Source organism: Sinohyriopsis cumingii, chromosome 5, assembly GCF_028554795.1.
Source record: "Sinohyriopsis cumingii isolate HCF-2022 chromosome 5, ASM2855479v2, whole genome shotgun sequence".
In the NCBI taxonomy this organism is placed as follows: Eukaryota; Metazoa; Mollusca; class Bivalvia; order Unionida; family Unionidae; genus Sinohyriopsis; species Sinohyriopsis cumingii.
Window position 1 is genome coordinate 150,502,124 of NC_142965.1, and position 27,392 is coordinate 150,529,515.

General features: G+C 35.4%; 1 protein-coding gene across 1 annotated transcript; it reads left to right on the plus strand.

Moving 5' to 3' along the window:
• The first annotated feature begins 2,669 nt into the window (after positions 1-2,669).
• LOC149800454 (transmembrane protein 256 homolog) lies at positions 2,670-27,091 on the plus strand. Its single transcript, XM_089960076.1, has 4 exons — positions 2,670-2,993; positions 11,003-11,049; positions 13,395-13,475; positions 26,740-27,091. The coding sequence occupies exons 1-4, from the start codon at positions 2,795-2,797 to the stop codon at positions 26,881-26,883; spliced, it is 471 nt and encodes a 156-aa protein (XP_089816202.1). The 5' UTR covers positions 2,670-2,794; the 3' UTR covers positions 26,884-27,091.
• The last annotated feature ends 301 nt before the right edge of the window (positions 27,092-27,392 follow it).

The following is a 27,392-nucleotide window of genomic DNA, read 5'->3' on the forward strand; positions in this document are numbered from 1 at the left end:
CCACATCCACAAGGGTTGCTTTTGTAGATTTAGCAGAGAAGAATTCGGTGAAGGATTGGTCTCAATTGTAGTGACAGTGGAGGCTGTGTGGATGGGCATGACGGTTACTTATTTTTACAGTCGAGGGCTTCCGAAGCGTTGATCCGAATATCAAAACTAGGAGGATAACCTTTCCAACGTACTTTGACTTCTCTGACACGTCGTTTACCCTCTTATCGGGTTATTCGTTCGAGAATGCGTTCAATGTCGTACACTTCGTCTTCCTTTTTGGTCACGCGTTGTAAACCGGACAAGTAAAACGTTCCTTTTAATACTTCCCGTTCTTGTCTTCCAATTTGCAGACGGCAGGATGACAGCCACGCACTCGTCCAGTGACAAGAAACAATTCGGTGGTCCAGTTGGGTAAGTAACCTGTGCCAAAAGTGCGTTTGGTTTTGCCAATGCGCACCCAATCTCCTCCTGCCAACACTCCACCTTTCTCGGGGACGGCCACCAAACAGGCGCTCAAAAACAGTCACTTCGTAGTCGGGAGTCACTTCTTGGGGGGCACATCCGATGATCCCATGGAAAGATTAGTTGTACACTTGGACCAGGTGCGGTAATTGTCGATGTACTTGAGAGTGTGTTGATGCGTAAGATATTTCCAGATGCGTTCTTTCAAGTTGCATTGAAAACGTTCCACGATGCTGGCTTTGGTTTCGGGATTCTCGGTGGTGCAAAAATGAATATCTCGTTTCTTCAATTTGACTTTGGCTTTGACTTCGGCGCTGGCTTTGGCTTTGGTTTGTCACCTGACTGTGAGGGAATAAATTTAAATTTCTTTGTACCACATCGTTCACACTTACCTGTAACCGCTGATTTATTTATTTTTTTGTTGTAATAGTTGTAATAGTTGTTAGATCACTTGTTGTGGTACACGTCCTGCATTTCACACAATATAGATCCATGATTTATTTACATAACATGAATGTAATTGATTTTTTCTGTGACAAGAAAGCAAGAGCCGGTCAAGCATCATGCAGCGCTACCAAAATCTATCCGAATGATTATCATGGGTCCATCTGGAAGTGGTAAGACGCAACTGTTACTCAGTTTGATAATGAGTTGTATTTGTTTTCACCGTCTGTAGATGACCAGCGATGTTATAATGTACTCAAGGATTTTAATGAAAATGCAAAATTGATAAATGAAAACGGAGACGATGTTATTGAATTTATAACCGATATTGATAAAGCACCAAGTGTTGATGATTTAGACGGATTTATTAATAATTTGGTTGTTTACGATGATGTAATGCTTGATAAACAATAAAACCCAGCTAGGATATTTTCCAGAGGTAGACACAGAAGCACAGATGTGATTTATATAACCCAGCGGTATGCACAAATTCCTAAAGTGATCAGGGATAATTGTAATGTTCTTGGTGTGCTTAACAGAGTTGATACTCACACGTTACGAAATATTCATCAGACCTGGTGTAGCGGTGATATGGACATAAATAAGTTTAGAAATTTATTTAGTCAGGCTCAGTTATCACCGCATGGATTTATCACGATAAACTTACATGACCCACGGTCACGTTATCAATTTGGTCTTGATAAAATATTTGGATAAATTTATAGCAGCATCTAGGGCGCGACCTCGAGTTGGTTCATGTTTTGTAATACTTCGCTATGAGTTTTTAGTCAGAGAATAGCGTGAACTAACCCCCTGAGAGTTCCTCTCGGAGAACCGTCAACATAGTTAGTTATTTAGATTTAAGGTCATTAAACCCTTATTTTTTTAGGAAGGCTTATTTCGGTATTTGGAACCTTCTAAAAAGTGGTCGGATTCACCCCCCTCTGCTGCTGGGATTTCCATTGATGCTAAAGCATCCAACTATACTACTGCTGTTTTTTTTTTTTTTTTTTTTTTGGGGGGGGGGGTGAGGGCGAGGTTATGATAAATTATATCAACAAGGAAAGGAAACAATGACAAAAGCATCTATCTATCTGTGTGTGTGTGTGTGTCTAACACAAAAAAAAAATAAAAAAAAGAAGGCAAAAAGACCCCAAAGAACAAAACAACAACATCAACAACAACAAAGAACATCAATAAAAATGGGTAATGGAAAGAACACATCCTCGCGGTGTGGCCTGAATGTATATGGATAAATGAAAATAAAATGAGCATTTAATTCATTTTCAGCCTATTTTGGTTATACATAAAACCACATGTAACAGAACGCTCTTATTCAGTACCGTTAATCAGACGCACGAACTATAACTCTTTCGTTACTGTGGCTGACTAGATCATCAGCTGAAACATCTCTTGGGTTTTTAATTTTCAATTTATGGGCACTTAAGATTAAATTAAACGATTTTCTATTCGATTGATAAAATAATTTCATCTATGAAACATAATATAATTTGATGTGTCTTGAGTTGTTTTGGAATGTCTTTGGGGTCTTTCCTTTGACGATTACCGACAAGGGAAAAAACAAACTCTACTGATATTATTCGATAATTTTATAATACAAAATTAAACCGATCACTGTATTTTTATTTTTGTTTGAGTTTATTTAATTGTATACATGTATCCTGGGTAGGTGAGGGTGTTTTGGGTCTGTCTTGTGGTAGTTTGGTATAGTCTTGAAGTGTTTTGGAGTCTTTAGTCGGGTTGCTGCCCTTTGTGTGTTCATTTAAAACCGAAAACACGTAACAGTGCTGATTTCTTTCCGTCTAGATCATCGAATGGACTGTCAGTATATTTTAACCTGAAGATTTAATATCGCATACTATGTGGTTGTTTTAAAATGAGTAGCATATTGGATCAAGTGTACAGTGCTTTCTCAGGCATCGGTAGTTACCTACCGATTTTTCGACAAGAAGTTCGCGAGAGGGTAATCACCGAAATCGACATACGGTCCGAGATGCTGGCCCACCGCAGCATTAGAATATTGGCCGGGTTGTCTGGTGCTACAGCTGTCATAATGGCAGCGTATGGAGCTCATGGTACAGTATTACTAATTTTAATGAATATATAATACAAAATAGGTAAAAGCGAGGACATCTACAGTAGTGTGGACGGTCCTTACTAAGTCTCACTCTCAGGGTCATTTCGACCTCAAACTAGTCATACTATTTAAGGCGCCGCCCTTGATATTCGTTTGTTTTTTTTTTTATTTTATTAGTCTCCTAAAAGAATACAATATCAGAGGAGGAGTCTTACATCGTAGGGCTGGACCTCAAGCCAGTTTGGTAACGATCGATTCGGCCCGAACGATACTTTCGGTCTGAGATGATGGGACATGATGCTACATGTCTGCCGGCATGATGTCCAAGTGCTAGACTTCACTATAAAATGCCACACTGCAGAGACTTCGTCGCGATATAACTGAAAAACTGATAAAGCTACGCTAAAAATATAAATCACACACACACACACACACACACACGAAACATATTAAAACTTACACGTTTTATTAGGGATATACTTTGCTACTTAATAAAACGTTTTCATTGGAATAGTGTGATGTTGGGCAAGAAAGTGCCAGTTGCTATATGGACGTATCAGTTGATTATATATCTTGATGAAATAAAAGCAACTTAAAATTTATTCAAATGAAATGAATTGACAACACAAATGTTAAATTAAGCATAATTGTATTCAATGGAGGTGACAAAAAAAGAACACCTGTCCAGTTGAACTTCATAAAACACACTCTAGTTAAAGTATGTACTTGTCCAGCACACACAATACAATTCTATTCCCACAGCCACTGTGCACCTTAACTGGGAAAGACTATTCGCATGGCTGCTATGTATATAACTTTCATATAATTTGCATAAAGATGTTCATATGCCTGGTGCTTACCTGATCTAACAAATGTACTCATTTTTTGGCAGCTGATTACTTTTAATTTCATATTTGAAAGTCATTATTTTCAAAACAGTATTGTACTCCTTCATCTCTGGTTGAAAAAGATATTTTTTGAATAAGTATCAAGTGAATTTCATTAGTGAAAACCCAATTAATGTATTTTTCCCATTACTCACTCAGGACAAACCAATTTTAACACCCTGATGGTCTAGTGGTTAGAGTGTCCACCTTGGATATGGGAGATCATGGGTTCAAACCCTGTCCAAGTCATACCAAAGACTTAAAATAATGGCACTAATAGCTGCCTCACTATTTGCTCAGCATTTATGTTCTGCAATGTTTTGTATACATTTGCACAGTAAATAATAATAATAATAATAATAATGAGGACTTTGTATAGTGCCTAATCTTTAGAAGCTCTAAGCACTTTACAACATTAGACAACACCTATAAAATAAAAAAACATATAATGCTATGATTACAAAAACAAACACCATGAAATTAGAAAACATTAAAAAACATGCTGAAAATATTTAAAGTAGAAAACATTATTCAGTCTTTAAGTATGTTCTTGCAGTTGAAATAAGTGAGTTTTGAGAGCCCTCTTGAATGTGATCCCTGTGTCTTTGTGTCTAAGTTCATTGGGCAATTCATTCCATGTTGCTGGGCCCTGGTATGCAAAAGAACGCTGTCCATAAGGCTTTGTTTTCATAGTGGGATAATGAGTATATGATTGTCAGAAGATGAGTGTAAGTATCTTGCTGGTGTGTACACATGGGTGAGGTCAGATAGGGATGTTGGACTAGAGTCCGACAGTGAAACGTAGCACAGAGAACAAATTTTGTGTTTGATTCTGGATCGAATGGAATGCATTATAGGGTTAATAGCATCGGGGAGGTGTGCTCTGATCGTGGTACTCTAAGTATGATCCGAGCAGCTGTGTTTTGAACTTTTTGAAGTTTCTGGAGCAGATATTGAGATGAACCAGACAGAATTGAGTTACAATAGTCCAGTCTTGAAAGTACTAATGAACACCCAAGTGTTTTAGTGACATAAACTGAAAGATATTTGTGAATTGAGCTGATGCGTCTCAGCTCAAGATATGCAGCCTTGCATATGTTCATCACATGTTGGTTCAATGTGAGAGTACTGTTCAGAGTAACACCTAGGTTTCGTACTGATTGTGTGAATTTAATGTTGCTGTTGCTGATATTTATTGTTTGAGGTAAAGGATGTGAATGAGAAAGTCTTTGTGTTGTGATCAGGATGGCCTCAGTTTTATCATCATTCATCTGCAGCTTGTTACATGTCATCCATGATTTCACATCAGAAATGCACCTCTCTACACCTTGGACGGTAGCATCAACTTCAGTTGGGTGGCTAGGTTTGTATATTTGGGTGTCGTCAGTGTACAATTGGTGAGACACTGGATGATGATCTGTGACACTTGAGAGTGGCTGAGTGTATAGAATGAAGAGAACAGGCCCAAGAACAGACCCCTGTGGAACACCACAACATAGATCAACTGGGCTGGAGTGTATTCCATTTGCAGACACAATTTGTGTCCTGTTGACCAAGTATGACTTGAACAACACTAAGGCTGTATCATGAATGCCAAATACATGCTGGAGATGAAGTAATATATCATGGTCTATTGTGTCAAATGCTGCAGACAAATCAAGGAGGGTGAGGACTGTAATCTTTCCGCTATCCAAAGCAGAGAGAATGTCATTAACTACTTTTAGAAGATTAGTTTCAATACTGTGGCAAGGGCAATATGCAGATTGTACATTGCTAAAAAGACTGTTTGATTTCAGATGAGATACAAGATGAGATAGAACAACCTTTTCTAAGATTTTTGATACGAATTATATGTTTTGGTTGATATACAGATGCTTCCTGTGATGCACTTTAAATATGCATGTATACTTCCTGTGATGCACTTTAAATATACATGTATACTTACTGTGATGCACTTTAAATATACATGTATACTTACTGTGATGCACTTTAAATATACATGTATACTTACTGTGATGCACTTTAAATATACTTGTATACTTCCTGTGATGCACTTTAAATATACATGTATACTTACTGTGATGCACTTTAAATATACATGTATACTTACTATGATGCACTTTAAATATACATGAATACTTACTGTGATGCACTTTAAATATACATGTATACTTACTGTTTCAACTTCCGTATTATATGTTGTTGATTATAGGAAAGTTTAATGTCTCTACAATAGTTGGATAACTTGAAGGGCATGTATATTACATGTGTCTTGTCTGTGCCAATATGCAGTGAGTATGAGCATAGACTTAATGCATGTAATATACAATGCAATGAGTAAACACGTAATTAACCATCTAGAGGCATTTAAATTTGATACTGATATCATATTTGATATGGCATCATGTAATGGCTCAGGTTAAAACAAGTATGTGGGTGTTCAAATTCACATTGCAGGAAATTCACAGATCTCTTTTCATCCATTTTCATGGAACTAAAATGCAAAGCTATCAGAAATACACAGTAGGACCTGAACACTGATGCAATTTAGGATTTTACTGTGATGAATACAAATTAGTGGCATTATGCATTGCCTCAGTAATTCTTTTTGTTAAGATTTTGTGAAGGAAAAGCATGTTTTTTTTGCACCACCGTTTGTTTAGTAAACTTCAAATGATGTACTTCTGGAGAGGTCTGAGAAGAAACTTACCAGTTATATATGTACAAGCATATGGGTTTTGATGCCCACTATAACAAAAAACAGTACATTACAGATTAATAACATAATAGATAAATACCTCTAATGATTGTGAAATTGTTTCATTGTCATTTATGTTCTTAATTTTTAAAAAATGTTACAGATGTCTATGTTATTCAATGCCATGTCTATTTCACCCCAAACCATCAGATTTGACATGCTGACAGTATAAACACAGCCAGGTGAATAATCATGTGATCAGTTCTGATAAATGCTTAAAAAATAACCATCAACCCCTCTCTTCCATTACAATTTCTTGAAATTTGATTTTTATTATTCACCTTCATAAAAACACTTTTGCAGGTTCTGAAGATGCTATCCTCAAAAACTAGGCACACTTAACACACTTGGCATTTAAACTCCTTTCAAAGGCAGTGATAAAGAAAACTGAAAGTTTGAGGAGATATTTTCCTGATAAATTCTTCAGGTTTTGAAGTTGTGCTTACTTTCTGTTCAGTAAATCTCAAATTTAAATGGCATCCTTGAGTAAATATCACCTTGAATCACTGATAGTTTGGGCAGTAGTGGTCTTGGGGTCATTTGTTTGGGTAGAACTGGGTATGGTCTTTATGGCATTGGTATTGGTTGTTTGATTGGGTAAAACTGGGTATGGTCTTTATGGCATTGGTAGTTGTCATCGGGTCATTTGATTTGGTAAAACTTGGTATGGTCTTGATGGCATTGGTAGTGGTCGTTTGATTGGGTAAAACTGGGTATGGTCTTTATGGCATTGGTAGTGGTCGTTTGATTGGGTAAAACTGGGTATGGTCTTTATGGTAGTTGTCATCGGGTCATTCGATTTGGTAAAACTGGGTATGGTCTTGATGGCATTGGTAGTGGTCATGGGGTCATTTGATTGGGTAAAACTAGTCTTTATGGCTACAAGTGTTGAGCTGATTTTTGCAGAATGACTGATTTGATCTCCCTGCAAAAATGTAGTAATCAAAATATAAATTAATTACAAATGCCCCATCCATATCGCTGAACGATTTTGCTCTGCATCCATTTGATAATGAGATGAATCTGGTTATGAGATTCTGATCTCTCCAGGGTCATTTTCCATCATGGTCTCACTAAGCTACAATTTTTGCCCGTGACACTGGACAGCTCACTGTTATGCTCTGTGCTTGTTCTGCACTGCCTAATGTTTCCTGCATTTCTTATAAAATTAAACTGTTAAAAAAATGCTGTGTTCACTATTTCAAAGCCGTAATACCTAAACGGCACCTGTTCTGACTTCTTCTTGGGTATTAAGCTAATCCATGAGAATTACTCAGGTAGCTAGTATCTCTTATACCTGGCTTGCTTGACTGCTGGTGCTTGTTTGATGTGGGTTTTGTCTTTGTACCAGCATAATCATATGATTGGAGATGGAATCAACTAGTAGTGTATATGTATATAGTTCAGTCATTTCCACTGTCAGCTGTAAAAGTTACATACATTACATTTTAAGTTAGGTAAATTCTTATGGAAAATGGATACACCACCGAAAAAAGAAAATTTAAATTACCATTACCGGCTACGCAACAAAGACTAGGGATTAATGTTACCAGATTTAAACAGCATGATTTCCCCAAAGAAAGAGCTCAAGAAATATAGAATGGGGTTCAACACTGAATGGAAGATTTCATAACACAGAGGAAATCACTGGATTGGAATGATAAGTTTTCCATATTGCTAACTTTTGGTTCAGATCTACTTATAGTCACCAGTGGGTGTGGTGGGTGTGGGTGGTCTAATTGCCTGGGCATTTTTACAGTCTAATATTTTTTTTTTTTTTTATATAGTACATTTGTAATTTACAGTGGCCTAAATATATTGATGGTATTTTTAATTTATTAAATAAAGGTATGAAGTGTGTTTTAAATCACATTTTCTTTACAGGTGTTAATTCATTATAAGCAATAGTTGTAAATCACCTTTACAGGTGTTAATTTGTCACATACATCAGTTTTCTCGTTATATTATGTTGTGTCAGTTGTTTCAGAGATAAAATGGATGTCAGCATCAACTGCACGAGGAGAAGATATATCATGGTCAAGATTGATGCGAAGTGGGCAAACTGAGATCAGTAGATTTTTTAAATCACCGAGGATGTTGAATTTATCGGACTCATTCTGGATGAAACAAAAGATCTAACAGAGAACATGACACTTGATATTTGTGTCAAGTGTTTTTAGAATCGTGACCCAAGGGTGTGATTTCAGGAGTATTCAAAATAGAGCTTTTGACAGGAATAGAGGACCGTGACAGCAATTAGCATGTGTACTTATAGCTCAACTTGATAATCGTACATGAGGAGTTTGTGTTCATTCAATCTTTTTACTGAAATTGGAGAATTTGTTTCATATTCGTATGTTTCTGTCGTACATAACTCTGCACTATTAAAAGGCATGAACATACCAACTCAGCCTATTCTCTTTTAAAGAGAAACATATAAACGTGATTGAAGGCATACACACAATATTTTAACACATTTTGAATTCATTTGATGTTACACACACACAGGCATACACACAATATTTTAACACATTTTGAATTCATTTGATGTTACACACACACAGGCATACACACAATATTTTAACACATTTTGAATTCATTTGATGTTACACACACACAGGCATACACACAATATTTTAACACATTTTGAATTCATTTGATGTTACACACACACAGGCATACACACAATATTTTAACACATTTTGAATTCATTTGATGTTACACACACACAGGCATACACACTCTGTTATGACACTGTGGTCATAAACTAAGAAACAGAAAGAAGCAAAATCAAACATTTAAAAATAAATTCAATGAACAATACAATTATCAATGTTATAAAATGAAAATGTAAGAGGAACTTAATAGTTATGAATGGAATTCAAATGACCATAAAATGTTCTATTAAAGTCCAAAAGAATCGAATGTTCCAAATGAATTTCAGATTCTTGAATGTACGTATCATAATGGCATTGACCAGAACACCTTTGAATAATTTTGAGTAGTCCCAAAATAATGTTCTAGTCAAATGAACATTTTTCTATTCCCGTTGAAGAATTAAAAGAAATGTTTCCCCAAAAATGACATCTAAATACAACAAAAAATATCTCCAGATTTGATGTTACAACAAGAAATAAGAATGAGAAAATTGTCCAGTCCTTGCATCTTATATACAGGCAAAAAGAGTAAAAACATGCATATTATCACTACTCCTACATGACAATTTGCAAATCTCCAACGTCGTAAACTACATGACAATTTGCAAATCTCCAACGTCGTAAAAGAACATACATAACCAAACCCATCCAATTGGAAATAACTTAATTCTTCTATTCTAGAAACCCCCCGGACTGACCTGTCCAATGGGAAACAACCCCAAACTTGTCATCATGTTTACTACTAATATTATTATTAGTAACATAAAACACATGTAAGCATCAATTTATAGATTCTATGCAACCTTACTCATGCTACTTTAAAATAGAACCTATGCACATAAACAAAATTTAGTATTAGATAGTCACTACAATTCAGTCATGAATAAAAAATACAAAACACACACACATTCATTGTTGATACATTGTTGGACTGCGATTTATATATTTCTGTGTCAAAAGCCCCGTTTTCCCTTCTGGATACAAAAAATTCAGCAGGGTGGAAGTCTTGGACTTCCAGTTTCAAATTCTTACTTAGAGTACTGGTCATATATTTTTTAGAATCAGGTATGTGTGGTTTGCAAGGGAAATACCACAATAAACATTAACATGGGAAACAGCTCAAGATATATGCAAGGGAAATACCTCACATTTTTTTTTGAAATATAGGAAATTCTAAAGATCACCTGATCAAGATTCATATCATACTTCATCTTTTCACAGTTATTATCTTGAGCTACTCAAGAAAAGTACTTGAAAGTCTTTCAGGATTCTAATCAAATGATGATCTACATTAAAGTACAGTTACTAAAAACAGAAAAACCACTAAATGACAACAAAAACCAAATTTGACCAAACGTATCCTGATGATCTAGACATTTTGGCCATTTGCACTTTTATTTCCTGTGAGGCATATATTTGATGATGAGTAATTGTGCCTTCTTGAGTATCTTGTTTATCTTGAAATTTCTACAGGCTTGACCATTGAGCAAGATCACTTTGCCAAAACATAGGGAAACATACCTGTAGAAATTTTTTTTAATATATATATATATATATATATATATATATATATATATATATATATATATATATATATATATATATATATAATTTGATATATCTCTCAAAATAATTCAGAGGTTTAATACAGCTCTGTTCCTACATACTTGATATGAAATTTAAATTAAAACTGATTTACTTTCAGCATTTACTGCAAGAAACTCAAATGAAGATACAGAAAACTTAAAGAAGGTTTGTATACTATATTATGATGAACCCATATGTAAAAAATAATCTTGTTACCAAGAATTTTTGTTGTAGACATCCAAAAAATTGAAACATAAACTAAAGAATGGATTGTCTGTACTAGTATTAGAACTTACAATACCAACTAGTACTAGAACTTATATTATGAACTAGTACTAGAACTTATGAACTAGTACTGGAACTTATAATACCAACTTGTACTAGAACTTATAATACCAACTTGTACTAAAACTTATAATACCAACTAGTACTAGAATTCATAATACCAACTAGTACTAGAACTTATAATACCAACTAGTACTAGAACTGGCAATATGAACTAATACTAGAACTGGCACAGTGTATTAAGATATAACCCTATCTGTCTGTCCATTAATTTTTCTGTACAATAACTTAGTTTTATTTCACCAGTCTTTGCCAAGCAGGTTCTTGGTTAAGGAAGGAATCCAATCTATTCTGGTGTTGAAGGTGAAGGCCATTAAAGGAATGAAGGAAAATGGTTTCTGAATAGTAACAGTAGTTCTGTGTCACATACATGGACTTTACAGATGACTTGTACTTTGGGTAAGGAATAAACCAATCAATGCTGGATTAAAAAGGTCAAATATCAAGGTCAATGACTGAAAGAAGAGAACTGGTTTCTACACAGTAACATTAGTCTTACATCAAAGACATTGACCAAGCATTTTGGATGGCATGCAGTTTGGGTGAGAAAGAATCCTTATTGCTTTGGGGCTCGACACGTGAAAGGTCAATATCACAGTCAGAGAAAGAATAAAAATTGATTTCTGCTTGAAAATGACAGTTCTTAACCATGTATCTTCACCAAAGTTTGTGGTTGACTGACATGTTTGGTAAGAAACCTAATGACTTTGGGATCAAAAGTCATGGTCATTATAGCTGAAAGAAGAAAAATTGGTTTGACTTTATAATTTTTGTTCTTAATCAGGTATTGTGATCATACCTTGTCAAGTGCTTGAAATTAAGATAAGGAAGAGGTCTGTTGAATTAGGGTCAGAAGGTCATATTCATTGTGGTTCAAAACAGCCTCATTGCCTGATATATAGTCATACATAGTCATACTTTGCCTGTTATAGTTATATTTTACCTGATATATAGTCATACATTGCCTGATATAGTCAGTCATACATTGCCTGATATATAGTCATACATTGCCAGATATATAGTCATACATAATCATACATTACCTGATATATAGTCATACATTGCCTGATATATAGTCATACATTGCCTGATATATAGTCATACATTGCCTGATATATAGTCATACATTGCCTGATATATAGTTATACATAGTCATACATTGCCTGACATATTGTAATATATTGCCTAATATATACTCATATTGCTTGATACATATTCATATATAGTCATATATTGCCTGATATATAGTAATATATTTCCTGACATATAGTAATATATTCCCTGATTTAAAGTAATATATTCCCTGATATAGTGTCATATAGTCATGCCTGATATACAGTCATATATAGTCATATATTGCCTGATATATAGTCATACATTGCTTGATATATAGTCATAGAATCATACATTGCCTAATATATAGTCATATATTGCCTGATATATAGTCATACAAAGTCATACAATCCCTGATACATAGTCTTACATAGTCATACATTGCCTGATATATAGTCATACATTGCCGAATGTATAGTCATACATTGCCTGGTATATAGTCATGCATTGCATGATGTTATACATTTCCTGAAATAGTCATATATTTCCCAGAGTCATAATTGCCTGGTATATAGTCATAAATGGCCTGATATATAGTCATGTATAGTCATAAATGGCCTGAGATATAGTCATGTATAGTCATAAATGGCCTGAGATATAGTCATAAATTGCTTGATATATAGTTATACATTGCCTGATATATAGTCATAAATGTCCTGATATATAGTCATAAATTGCTGATATATAGTCATGTATAGTCATAAATGTCCTGATATATAGTCATAAATTGCTTGATATATAGTCATAAATTGCTTGATATATAGTCATAAATGTCCTGATATATAGTCATAAATTGCTTGATATATAGTCGTAAATGTCTTGATATATAGTCATGTATAGTCATAAATGTCCTGATATATAGTCATAAATTGCTTGATATATAGTCATGTATAGTCATAACTGGCCTGACATATAGTCATAATTGGCCTGATATATAGTCGTAAATTGTTTGATATATAGTTATACATTGCCTGATACCATAATGAGTTTTATATATAATCACATCTTAGGAATGGACACATTCATATTGTTTTTCTTCTTTTCTGTTGCAGATATTTGAAGTAGGAAATAATATGCATTTAATCCATTCAGCTGCATTGCTAGCCGTGCCATTGACAAAGAAACCACTTTTGGTATGTCTTCTTTCACAAATGTAAGACCATTGCCACCTCAAGCATATGTCAGTTTGTCAAGTAGATGGTTCATATTCTGATTTTATTCTAGAACTAAAAATTTAAGTGGAGAAATTCCTCCCTCCATTTAAAAGTATAGGTGGGGAAATTTGTTTTCCATTCGAAAAAGGGGATTTTTATGAATATTGGAGGGATTTCAAGAGATAAAGATAGGTCTTGATTTTTGCATTTCGTTGGTTTTATCATGATTTTGGTCAGTCCTACATTCATGCATCTTAAATAGAAGCTGCATATCTTTATTTCGGAGGAATTAAATTTACCTAGTATCCTGTCTACACATGGAAGATCCTCTTTCTAACTCATCACATACATTGGTTTTTGATTTTTAAAATTGAGTCCAGTGTACCATTTTGCATCACAAAGACTTGTATGTGCAACCAGGTGAATGACTTTATATTCATAGACAGTGTCTTTTGAAGGATGCATGAATTCGCACTAATTGCTAAAAGATGACTTGATTTAAAAACACTTTTGTGATGAGAAAGAAACCATGCATTAGAAACTCACACATAATATTTGCAAGTCCTATCTTCATTAAAACCCCTCATGTTGTCATAACATTGCTCTACAGGAATTTGGAATGGACTTGGGGTGGGGAACTTACCTCCTATATTGTAAGTTTTGGAATATTCCTATATTGCCTGAAATTAGATAAATGAATGTAGCTATGATTCAAATTCAGAACAAGTCCATCTGGCATGATTCTTAATACCCACAATATCAGTGTTTTTCATAGTCACAGTCCTTGTCAGTGCTTGCAAATTCTTACCAAGGAATGAAAGTACAGCACTCCCTCACTATAATACCCTTTATTGTAACACTGTTCCTGATATGAGGTGGGTGTGGCCATTTATCTCCCTTTATTATTACAGTGTTCCTGATAAAAGGTGGTTATGGCAATTTATCTCCCTTTCATTATCCAGTAGTTTTTCATTATCCAGTAGTAAGACTATTATGTGTTGTGTACTTCATTATAAGGTGCTTTCATGCCCATTTAGTCTTACATGCTTGACCTTTATTTGATACAGCTGTTCATTTCATATCTCTTTATCACACACCCTTATTGGAACTACTTGTGTCTTTCTTGACCTCCATGCAACAATATTTTTAGCTTCAGTGACTTGAACTTTTATCAATTGTAATTAATTTTAAGTTTCATTCATACTGTAATACTAAAAATATTTTAGAAGTATAAAAGAGGGATGTGTAATAAATATAAAACTGGATTCATCTTTCATTCTAAGTTTGTGAGGATGAACTCATATGATGTGGTTTATAAATATGCTTGGCCTGAATACCTCATTGTATCCCTACACCATATCAAAGTCTCTGCCTACTCAGAACAAAACACATATGCAGTTTTATGTAGATATCAGACACTAATGTATGTCTCTAGTATTCTCAAACTTTTAAAATACAAGTCCATGCTACTGATTTTTTAATGGATCCAAAATAATCCAAAAATTATCGTTGTCATCTAATCTTTTGTGCCTGTAGTATGTATGATTCAAGTTGCATCTAACCATCTGTAGCTTTGTATATTTTGTCTGATTTTACAAATATTTTTTGTCTAGAATCCGCTACTAATTATGATTAATATCTTTTTGTCTAGAATTGGCTACAAATTATGATTTTTTTAATACTGTATTGGTATATTGTGATACAAATCATGTTGGTACAGTTCTATGACAGGGGAGGCAACTCAAGTTTAGGCACATGCATCAGCGTAGTAGTTCTGTCCCATGCCTGTGTAATTTGTACTTTCAATGCTTTTGAAGCACATATATTCCAAAGAAATAAGTAATAAAGAGTTGGGGATCCAATACTAATGCTGTTATTGTAGATCCCTTTAGTTATGCTTTAGCTGGTTATCCCTATGATGTTGAGGATCCCAATAATAATGCTGTTGTTGAGAATTCCAGTAATAATGCTTTTGTTGAGGATTCCAATAATAATGCTATTTGGGATTCCAATAATAATGCTGTTGTTGAGGATTCCAATAATAATGCTGTTTGGGATTCCAATAATAATGCTATAGGTGGGGTCTTTAACTGCTAATCATGTTATAAGCATTTAAGTGTTGTATAGAAGGAAGGTTATTGAATGCATATATGAGTGGGTGGGGATAAACAAAATGCCACCCAAATGCATACAAATAATTTTATTACCTACCAGTTTAAATAGCAATCTGAATTACGGTAGCCAAACACTTATGAAAATTTGTCATCACTGTATAAAGACATTAATTATGATCTGTAAGCTATAGCTTTATGAAACTTCATTGATTCAGAATTATTTTGAGTAATATCAGGACGTAAAGGTGATGTGTGACAAAACAATCAGTATTCTTGATGTGACCATGCAAATTCATATCCAAATTCATGCTATAACAACACACATTGAAGTGTAATTCCACTTTACATTCTTATTGACATCCGCAAGGTTGTTTCCACTCATGTCACCATAAGACTACATTCTTTTTGAAGTCCACAAGGTTGTTCCCACTCATGCCACCATAAAACTATACATTCTTATTGACGTCCGCAAGGTTGTTTCCACTCATGTCACCATAAAACTACATTCTTATTGACGTCTGCAAGGTTGTTTCCACTCATGCCACCATAAAACTGCATTCTTATTGATGTTCGCAAGGTTGTTTCCACTCATGTCACCATAAAACTACATTCTTATTGAAGTCCGCAAGGTTGTTTCCACTCATGCCACCATAAAACTATGCATTCTTATTGAAGTCCGCAAGGTTGTTTCCACTCGTGTCACCATAAAACTGTACATTCTTTTTGACGTCCGCAAGGTTGTTCCCACTCATGCCACCATAAAACTATGCATTCTTATTGACGTCCGCAAGGTTGTTCCCACTCATGCCACCATAAAACTACATTCTTATATTGAAGTTTGCAAGGTTGTTCCCACTCATGCCACCATAAAACTATGCATTCTTATTGAAGTCCGCAAGGTTGTTTCCACTCATGCCACCATAAAACTATTCATTCTTATTGAAGTCCGCAAGGTTGTTTCCACTCATACCACCATAAAACTACATTCTTATTGAAGTCCGCAAGGTTGTTTCCACTCATGCCATCATAAAACTATACATTCTTATTGAAGTCAACAAGGTTGTTCCCACTCATGCAACCATAAAACTATACATTCTTATTGAAGTCCGCAAGGTTGTTCCCACTCAAGCCACCATAAAACTATACATTCTTATTGACTTCCACAAGGTTGTTCCCACTCATGTCACCATAAAACTATACATTCTTATTGATGTCCGCAAGGTTGTTCCCACTCATGTCACCATAAAACTACATTCTTATTGGCATCTGCAAGGTTGTTTCCACTCATGCCACCATAAAACTAGATTCTTATTGAAGTCTGCAAGGTTGTTTCCACTCATGTCACCATAAAACTATACATTCTTGTTGAAGTTCACAAGGTTGTTCCCACTATGCCACCATGAAACTATGCATTCTTATTGAAGTCCGCAAGGTTGTTTCCACTCATGCCACCATAAAACTATTCATTCTTATTGAAGTCCGCAAGGTTGTTTCCACTCATGCCACCATAAAACTACATTCTTATTGAAGTCTGCAAGTTGTTTCCACTCATGCCACCATAAAACTATACATTCTTATTGAAATCCGCAAGGTTGTTCCCACTCAAACCACCATAAAACTATACATTCTTATTGACGTCCCCAAGGTTGTTCCCACTCATGTCACCATAAAACTATACATTCTTATTGACGTCCGCAAGGTTGTTCCCACTCATGTCACCATAAAACTACATTCTTATTGAAGTCCACAAGGTTGTTTCCACTCATGCCACCATAAAACTATTCATTCTTATTGAAGTCCACAAGGTTGTTTCCACTCGTGCCATCATAAAACTACATTCTTATTGAAGTCTGCAAGGTTGTTTCCACTCATGCCACCATAAAACTATGCATTCTTATTGAAGTCCGCATGGTTGTTTCCACTCATGCCACCATAAAACTATACATTCTTATTGAAGTCTGCAAGGTTGTTTCCACTCATGCCACCATAAAACTACATTCTTATTGAAGTCTGCAAGGTTGTTTCCACTCATGCCATCATAAAACTGCATTCTTATTGAAGTCCGCAAGGTTGTTTCCACTCATGCCACCATAAAACTATACATTCTTATTGAAGTCCGCAAGGTTGTTTCCACTCATGCCACCATAAAACTATACATTCTTATTGACGTCCGAAAGGTTGTTCCCACTCATGCCACCATAAAACTATACATTCTTATTGAAGTCCGCAAGGTTGTTTCCACTCATGCCACCATAAAACTACATTCTTATTGAAGTCCACAAGGTTGTTTCCACTCAAGCCACCATAAACCATAACACTACATTCTTATTGAAGTCCGCAAGGTTGTTCCCACTCATGTCACCATAAAACTATGCATTCTTATTGAAGTCCACAAGGTTGTTTCCACTCATGCCACCATAAAACTATACATTCTTATTGAAGTCCGCAAGGTTGGTTCCACTCATGCCACCATAAAACTACATTCTTATTGAAGTCTGCAAGGTTGTTTCCACTCATGCCATCATAAAACTGCATTCTTATTGAAGTCCGCAAGGTTGTTTCCACTCATGGCACCATAAAACTATACATTCTTATTGAAGTCCGCAAGGTTGTTTCCACTCATGCCACCATAAAACTATACATTCTTATTGACGTCCGCAAGGTTGTTCCCACTCATGCCACCATAAAACTATACATTCTTATTGAAGTCCGCAAGGTTGTTTCCACTCATGCCACCATAAAACTACATTCTTATTGAAGTCCACAAGGTTGTTTCCACTCAAGCCACCATAAACCATAACACTACATTCTTATTGAAGTCCGCAAGGTTGTTCCCACTCATGTCACCATAAAACTATGCATTCTTATTGAAGTCCACAAGGTTGTTTCCACTCATGCCACCATAAAACTATACATTCTTATTGAAGTCCGCAAGGTTGGTTCCACTCATGCCACCATAAAACTATGCATTCTTATTGAAGTCCACAAGGTTGTTTCCACTCATGCCACCATAAAACTGCATTCTTATTGAAGTCTGCAAGGTTGTTTCCACTCATGCCACCATAAAACTACATTCTTATTGAAGTCCACAAGGTTGTTTCCACTCATGCCACCATAAATCTGCATTCTTATTGACATCCGCAAGGTTGTTTCCACTCATGCCACCATAAAGCTACATTCTTATTGAAGTCCGCAAGGTTGTTTCCACTCATGCCATCATAAAACTATGCATTCTTATTGAAATCCACAAGGTTATTCCCACTCATGCCACCATGAAACTGTATTTAAATGATAAATGTCGTTCTCAACATTACCAGCATGTGTTGTATAATCTTATCAGAGAAACTGACCCTTGTTATATATTTGCTGATTTCATATAGAAATGCTATTCTTTATATTGGCAAGAAAAGAATTGCATCAGATTAATGGCTTTTTTCTTTTTCCTAATTGGTCAAAGTTTTCTTACACGTGTTTATTCAATTTTCATTTTTTTCAAAACATACAATATTTTTGGATCTATTTGTTTTTATGACAGGAAGCATCCGGATGTACATGGCAGTTTGCTTACCTATTGGTTTAAATATTCAATTTTATTTATTTTATATTAGTTGCACAACAGATTCTTCCAGCTTACATAAACATTTGTATGTAATGTGGTCTTTATCAAGTTCCATTTCACATAAACACTCATATTTAGTGTGGTCTTTATCGAGTTCCACTTTACATAAACACTCATATTTAATGTGGTCTTTATCGAGTTCCACTTTACATAAACACTCATATTTAATGTGGTCTTTTTCGAGTTCCTTTTTACATAAACACTCATATTTAGTGTGGTCTTTATCGAGTTCCACTTTACATAAACACTCATATTTAGTGTGGTCTTTATTGAGTTCCACTTAACATAAACACTCATATTTAGTGTGGTCTTTATCGAGTTCCACTTTACATAAACACTCATATTTAATGTTATCTTTTTCGAGATCCTTTTTACATAAACACTCATATTTAGTGTGGTCTTTATCGAGTTCCACTTTACATAAACACTCATATTTAGTGTGGTCTTTATCGAGTTCCACTTTACATAAACACTCATATTTAATGTGGTCTTTATCGAGTTCCACTTTACATAAACACTCATATTTAATGTGGTCTTTATCGAGTTCCACTTTACATAAACACTCATATTTAGTGTGGTCTTTATCGAGTTCCACTTTACATAAACACTCATAGTTAATGTGGTCTTTATCGAGTTCCACTTTACATAAACACTCATATTTAATGTGGTCTTTATCGAGTTCCACTTTACATAAACACTCATATTTAGTGTGGTCTTTATCGAGTTCCACTTTACATAAACACTCATAGTTAATGTGGTCTTTATCGAGTTCCACTTTACATAAACACTCATATTTAATGTGGTCTTTATCGAGTTCCACTTTACATAAACACTCATATTTAATGTGGTCTTTATCGAGTTCCACTTTACATAAACACTCATATTTAATGTTATCTTTTTCGAGTTCCACTTTACATAAACACTCATATTTAGTGTGGTCATTATCGAGTTCCACTTTACATAAGCACTCATATTTAGTGTGGTCTTTATCGAGTTCCACTTTACATAAACACTCATAGTTAATGTGGTCTTTATCGAGTTCCACTATACATAAACACTCATATTTAATGTTATCTTTTTCGAGTTCCTTTTTACATAAACACTCATATTTAGTGTGGTCTTTATCGAGTTCCACTTTACATAAACACTCATATTTAATGTGGTCTTTATCGAGTTCCACTTTACATAAACACTCATATTTAATGTTATCTTTTTCGAGTTCCACTTTACATAAACACTCATATTTAGTGTGGTCATTATCGAGTTCCACTTTACATAAGCACTCATATTTAGTGTGGTCTTTATCGAGTTCCACTTTACATAAACACTCATATTTAATGTGGTCTTTATCGAGTTCCACTTTACATAAACACTCATATTTAATGTGGTCTTTATCGAGTTCCACTTTACATAAACACTCATATTTAATGTTATCTTTTTCGAGTTCCACTTTACATAAACACTCATATTTAGTGTGGTCATTATCGAGTTCCACTTTACATAAGCACTCATATTTAGTGTGGTCTTTATCGAGTTCCACTTTACATAAACACTCATAGTTAATGTGGTCTTTATCGAGTTCCACTATACATAAACACTCATATTTAATGTTATCTTTTTCGAGTTCCTTTTTACATAAACACTCATATTTAGTGTGGTCTTTATCGAGTTCCACTTTACATAAACACTCATATTTAATGTGGTCTTTATCGAGTTCCACTTTACATAAACACTCATATTTAATGTTATCTTTTTCGAGTTCCACTTTACATAAACACTCATATTTAGTGTGGTCATTATCGAGTTCCACTTTACATAAGCACTCATATTTAGTGTGGTCTTTATCGAGTTCCACTTTACATAAACACTCATATTTAATGTGGTCTTTATCGAGTTCCACTTTACATAAACACTCATATTTAATGTGGTCTTTATCGAGTTCCACTTTACATAAACACTCATATTTAGTGTGGTCTTTATCGAGTTCCACTTTACATAAACACTCATATTTAATGTTATCTTTTTTGAGTTCCTTTTTACATAAACACTCATATTTAGTGTGGTCTTTATCGAGTTCCACTTTACATAAACACTCATATTTAATGTGGTCTTTATCAAGTTCCACTTTACATAAACACTCATATTTAATGTTATCTTTTTCGAGTTCCACTTTACATAAACACTCATATTTAGTGTGGTCATTATCGAGTTCCACTTTACATAAGCACTCATATTTAGTGTGGTCTTTATCGAGTTCCACTTTACATAAACACTCATATTTAATGTCGTCTTTATCAAGTTCCACTTTACATAAACACTCATATTTAATGTTATCTTTTTCGAGTTCCACTTTACATAAACACTCATATTTAGTGTGGTCATTATCGAGTTCCACTTTACATAAGCACTCATATTTAGTGTGGTCTTTATCGAGTTCCACTTTACATAAACACTCATATTTAATGTGGTCTTTATCAAGTTCCACTTTACATAAACACTCATATTTAATGTGGTCTTTTTCGAGTTCCTTTTTACATAAACACTCATATTTAGTGTGGTCTTTATCGAGTTCCACTTTACATAAACACTCATATTTAGTGTGGTCTTTATCGAGTTCCACTTTACATAAACACTCATATTTAGTGTGGTCTTTATCGAGTTCCACTTTACATAAACACTCATATTTAGTGTGGTCTTTATCGAGTTCCACTTTACATAAACACTCATATTTAATGTTATCTTTTTCGAGTTCCTTTTTACATAAACACTCATATTTAGTGTGGTCTTTATCGAGTTCCACTTTACATAAACACTCATATTTAATGTGGTCTTTATCGAGTTCCACTTTACATAAACACTCATATTTAATGTGGTCTATATCGAGTTCCACTTTACATAAACACTAATATTTAATGTGGTCTTTAATCATCAAGAAAATCTTGAGAAATCAGAGGAAACTGCCCACCATGGATGTGTCCCATGTACATGCTGGAGCTTAGTGTTCAGCCCTAGACCCTAGAGGTGTAAAGTGAGTACTCTGCCACTTTGTTATCAATGTGCCATTTTGTGATAAAAGTACTATGGTTGTTACTTGTATCAGAGAAATAGCAGCCCAGACACTTGGCTGAGTCGGTGATGTTCTTTTCAAGTTTTACATCTCTGTTACAAGCTGTGACAATGTAGTCAGTGATGTTCTTTTCAAGCTTACATGTCAGATACAGGCTGTGACAATTTAGTCAGTGATGTTCTTTTCAAGCTTTACATGTCAGATACAAGCAGTGACAATTTAGTCAGTGATGTTCTTTTCAAGCTTTACATGTCAGATACAGGCTGTGACAATTTAGTGAGATATCTGACAAGAAAAGGACACAACAGATGATTTATGAGGCTTATCATGTTTTAACAGGTCATTGTTATCAGACAAAACAAAGATTGTTATCCATTTGAGAATAAGTTCACCTTCATCAGTTGTCTTGATCAATGCTACATTGATCAGGTCAGTACTTCTCATGAGGTTAACACTCCTTTGCTTAGGTCAGTACTACTCTGCCTAAGTCACTACTAACGTGATAAGTCAATACCACTCTGACTAGGTCATTATGACTTTGATTAGGTCAGTTCCACTCTGACTAGGTCAATACTACTCTGACTATGTCAATATCGTTCTGACTAGGTCAATACCACTCTGACTAGGTCAATACCACTTTGACTAGGTCAATACCACTCTATGTCAATATCGTTCTGACTAGGTCAATACCACTCTGACTAGGTCAATACTACTCTGACTAGGTCAATACCACTCTGACTAGGTCAATACTACTCTGACTAGGTCAATGCCACTCTGACTAGGTCAATACTACTCTGACTAGGTCAATGCCACTCTGACTAGGTCAATGCCACTCTGACTAGGTCAATGCCACTCTGACTAGGTCAATACTACTCTGCTTAGGTCAATACTACTCTGACTAGGTCAATACTATGACTTGGTCAATACTACTCTGACTAGGTAAATACTAACCTGATAGGTCATTACCACTCTATGTCAGTACCACTCTGGCTAGGTCGATACCACTCTGACTATGTCAGAACCATTCTGACTAGGTCAATGCTACTCTGACTAGGTCAATACTACTCTGACTATGTCAATATCACTCTGAATAGGTCAATATCACTCTGACTAGGTCAATACCACTCTGACTATGTCAGTACTAATCTGACTAGGTCACTACTAACCTGATAGGTCATTACCACTCTATGTCAATACCACTCTGACTAGGTCAATACTACTCTGACTACATCAATACCACATTGACTAGGTCAATACCACTTTGACTAGGTCAATACCACTCTGACTAGGTCAATACCATTCTGACTAGGTCAATACCACTCTGACTAGGTCAATACTAATCTGACTAGGTCAATACCACTCTGACTAGGTCAGTACTAATCTGACTAGGTCACTACTAACCTGATAGGTCATTACCACTCTATGTCAATACTACTTTGACTAGGTCAATACCACTCTGACTAGGTCAATACCACTCTGACTAGGTCAATACTAATCTGACTAGGTCACTACTAACCTGATAGGTCATTACCACTCTATGTCAATACTACTTTGACTAGGTGAATGCCATTCTGACTAGGTCAATATCACTCTGAATAGGTCAATATCACTCTGACTAGGTCAGTACTAATCTGACTAGGTCACTACTAACCTGATAGGTCATTACCACTCTATGTCAATACCACTCTGACTAGGTCAATACTACTCTGACTACATCAATACCACTTTGACTAGGTCAATACCACTCTGACTAGGTCAATACCACATTGACTAGGTCAATACCACTCTGACTAGGTCAATACTAACCTGATAGGTCACTACTGTTCTAATTAGATTCATGATGTAAGCATGTCTGTACTATTGTAATCAATCCAGTGTTACTCTGATCTAGGCAATTCAACTCTGATTAGATTAATGCTACTTATATCAGTTCCATGCAACTCTTACCAGGTTGATACAACTCCAATCAGGTCCATACAGCTCAAATCAGGTCCATACAACCCTATTCAAGTCTGTACTACTATAATCAGGTCAATGCTACGATGATCAAGTAAGTACTAGTCTCATCAAGTCAGTACTATTCTAATCAGGTCCAAACTACTCTAATTAGGTCCATATAGCTCTAATCCTGACCGTACAGCTCTAATCAAGTCCATGCAGCTCTAATTAGGTCCATGCAACTCTAGTCAATCCATACAGCTCTAATCAGTTCCATGCAACTCTAATCACATCCATACAGCTCTAATCAGGTCCATGCAACTCTAGTCAATCCATACAACTCTAATCAGGTCCATGCAACTCTAGTCAATCCATACAACTCTAATTAGGTCCATGCAACTCTAGTTAATCCATACAACTCTAATCAGTTCCATGCAACTCTAGTCAATCCATACAACTCTAATCAGTTCCATGCAACTCTAGTCAATCCATACAACTCTAATTAGGTCCATGTAACTCTAGTCAATCCATACAGCTCTAATCAGTTCCATGCAACTCTTGTCAATCCATACAGCTCTAATCAAGTCCATGCAGCTCTAATCAGTTCCATGCAACTCTAGTCAATCCATACAATTCTAATTAGGTCCATGCAACTCTAGTCAATCCATATAACTCTACTCAGTTCCATGCAACTCTAGTCAATCCATACAACTATAATCAGTTCCATGCAACTCTAGTCAATCCATACAACTCTAATCAGTTCCATGCAACTCTAGTCAATCCATACAACTATAATCAGGTCCATGCATCTGTCGTCAATCCATACAGCTCTAATCAGTTCCATGCAATTCTAGTCAATCCATACAGCTCTAATCAGTTCCATGCAACTCTAGTCAATCCATACAGCTCTAATCAAGTCCATGCAGCTCTAATCAGTTCCATGCAACTCTAGTCAATCCATACAATTCTAATTAGGTCCATGCAACTCTAGTCAATCCATATAACTCTACTCAGTTCCATGCAACTCTAGTCAATCCATACAACTATAATCAGGTCCATGCATCTCTAGTCAATCCATACAGCTCTAATCACTTCCATGCAACTCTAGTCAATCCATACAACTCTAATTAGGTCCATGCAACTCTAGTCAATCCATAAAGCTCTAATCAGTTCCATGCAACTCTAGTCAATCCATACAATTCTAATTAGGTCCATGCAACTCTAATCACATCCATACAGCTCTAATCAGGTCCATGCAACTCTAGTAAATCCATACAGCTCTAATCAGGTCCATACTACTCTAATCAGTTCCATGCAACTGTAATCAGGTCCATACAGCTCTAATCATGCCCATGCAACTCTAATCAAGTCCATACTACTCTAATTAGGTTCATGCATCTCTAATCATGTCTGTACTACCCTAATCAGTTCCATGCGACTCAATCAGGTCCATAGTTCTCTGTTGAGTTCCATTATGCTCCAGTCAGATCCTATTCTGATCAGGTCGATGCTACTCTAGTTAGATCAATTCTGTAATGATCAGGTCAATATTATTCTGATCAGGTTAATGCTGGTCTGGTTAGGATGATACTACTCAGATCACACAATACTATGATCAGGTCAGTACTACTCAGGTCACACTACTATGATCAGGTCAGTACTACTCAGATCACACAGTACTCTGATCAGGTCAGTACTACTCAGGTCACACAATACTATGATCAGGTCAGTACTACTCAGATCTATCAATACTATGATCAGGTCAGTACTACTCAGGTCAGTACTACTCAGGTCACACAATACTATGATCAGGTCAGTACTACTCAGATCTATCAATACTATGATCAGGTCAGTACTACTCAGGTCAGTACTACTCAGGTCACACAATACTATGATCAGGTCAGTACTACTCAGATCTATCAATACTATGATCAGGTCAGTACTACTCAGGTCAGTACTACTCAGGTCACACAATACTATGATCAGGTCAGTACTACTCAGATCTATCAATACTATGATCAGGTCAGTACTACTCAGGTCAGTACTACTCAGATCTATCAATACTATGATCAGGTCAGTACTACTCAGGTCAGTACTACTCAGATCAATTAATACTATGATCAGGTCAGTACTACTCAGGTCAGTACTACTCAGGTCACAATACTATGATCAGGTCAGTACTACTCAGGTCAGTACTACTCAGATCTATCAATACTATGATCAGGTCAGTACTACTCAGGTCAGTACTACTCAGGTCACACAATACTATGATCAGGTCAGTACTACTCAGGTCAGTACTACTCAGATCAATTAATACTATGATCAGGTAAGTACTACTATAACCTGGTCAGAAGTTCTCTATCAGCTCCATGCTACTCGGATCAAGTTGGTTCTTCTCACCTTAGGTCAATATAATTAACTATCATTTTCACCACAATACAAAATTTTCCAATCAGAAACAAACTTACTTTCATTGTACATAATTTTGTATTCTTATTATTTCAGGTGGGTCTACTGATGAGTGGTGGTATCATCATTTTCTCTGGAAGCTGTTACTATCATGCACTGACAGGGAAAACCACAATTAGAAGAATCACCCCGTTAGGAGGTCTTCTGCTTATTATGTCCTGGTTTGCCATGTTGATTTAAGGTTGATATGGGACAAGTTTTGTTAATGACATAGGACAAGTTAAGCTAATGGATTGGATGCTATGTACATACATACCAAAGCTGACTGTTGGATGCATTTTTGTAATATTTAGATTTTTATAAAAGTGGATCAAGATACTGCACAGTCTGGGTAATGCATATGTGATAAATAGTATGCATAGAAAATAAAACACGCTGGCTTACTATATTTTTGTATTGGAAATATGTGCATAGGATTGTGTGTGTGTGTGTGTGTGTAAGTGAAAGACAAAGTCTGATATGTATTGTTGAATAAGTGTTAGCTGGAAATAATACATAGCAGTCATTTTGTCAGCAGCAATTGTGCAAACAGTTTGTTCTTGGTTGATTAAAGTTTTTCAGGTAGTGATTTCATCATAGGTTCAAAATGCTGCCCATAGCCTCATTATATGTAACTTGTTCATAAATCAAGTTGATGAATATAAATATCAAATATAGTGTTACTGTGATGTACATCGCTGTCAATAGAT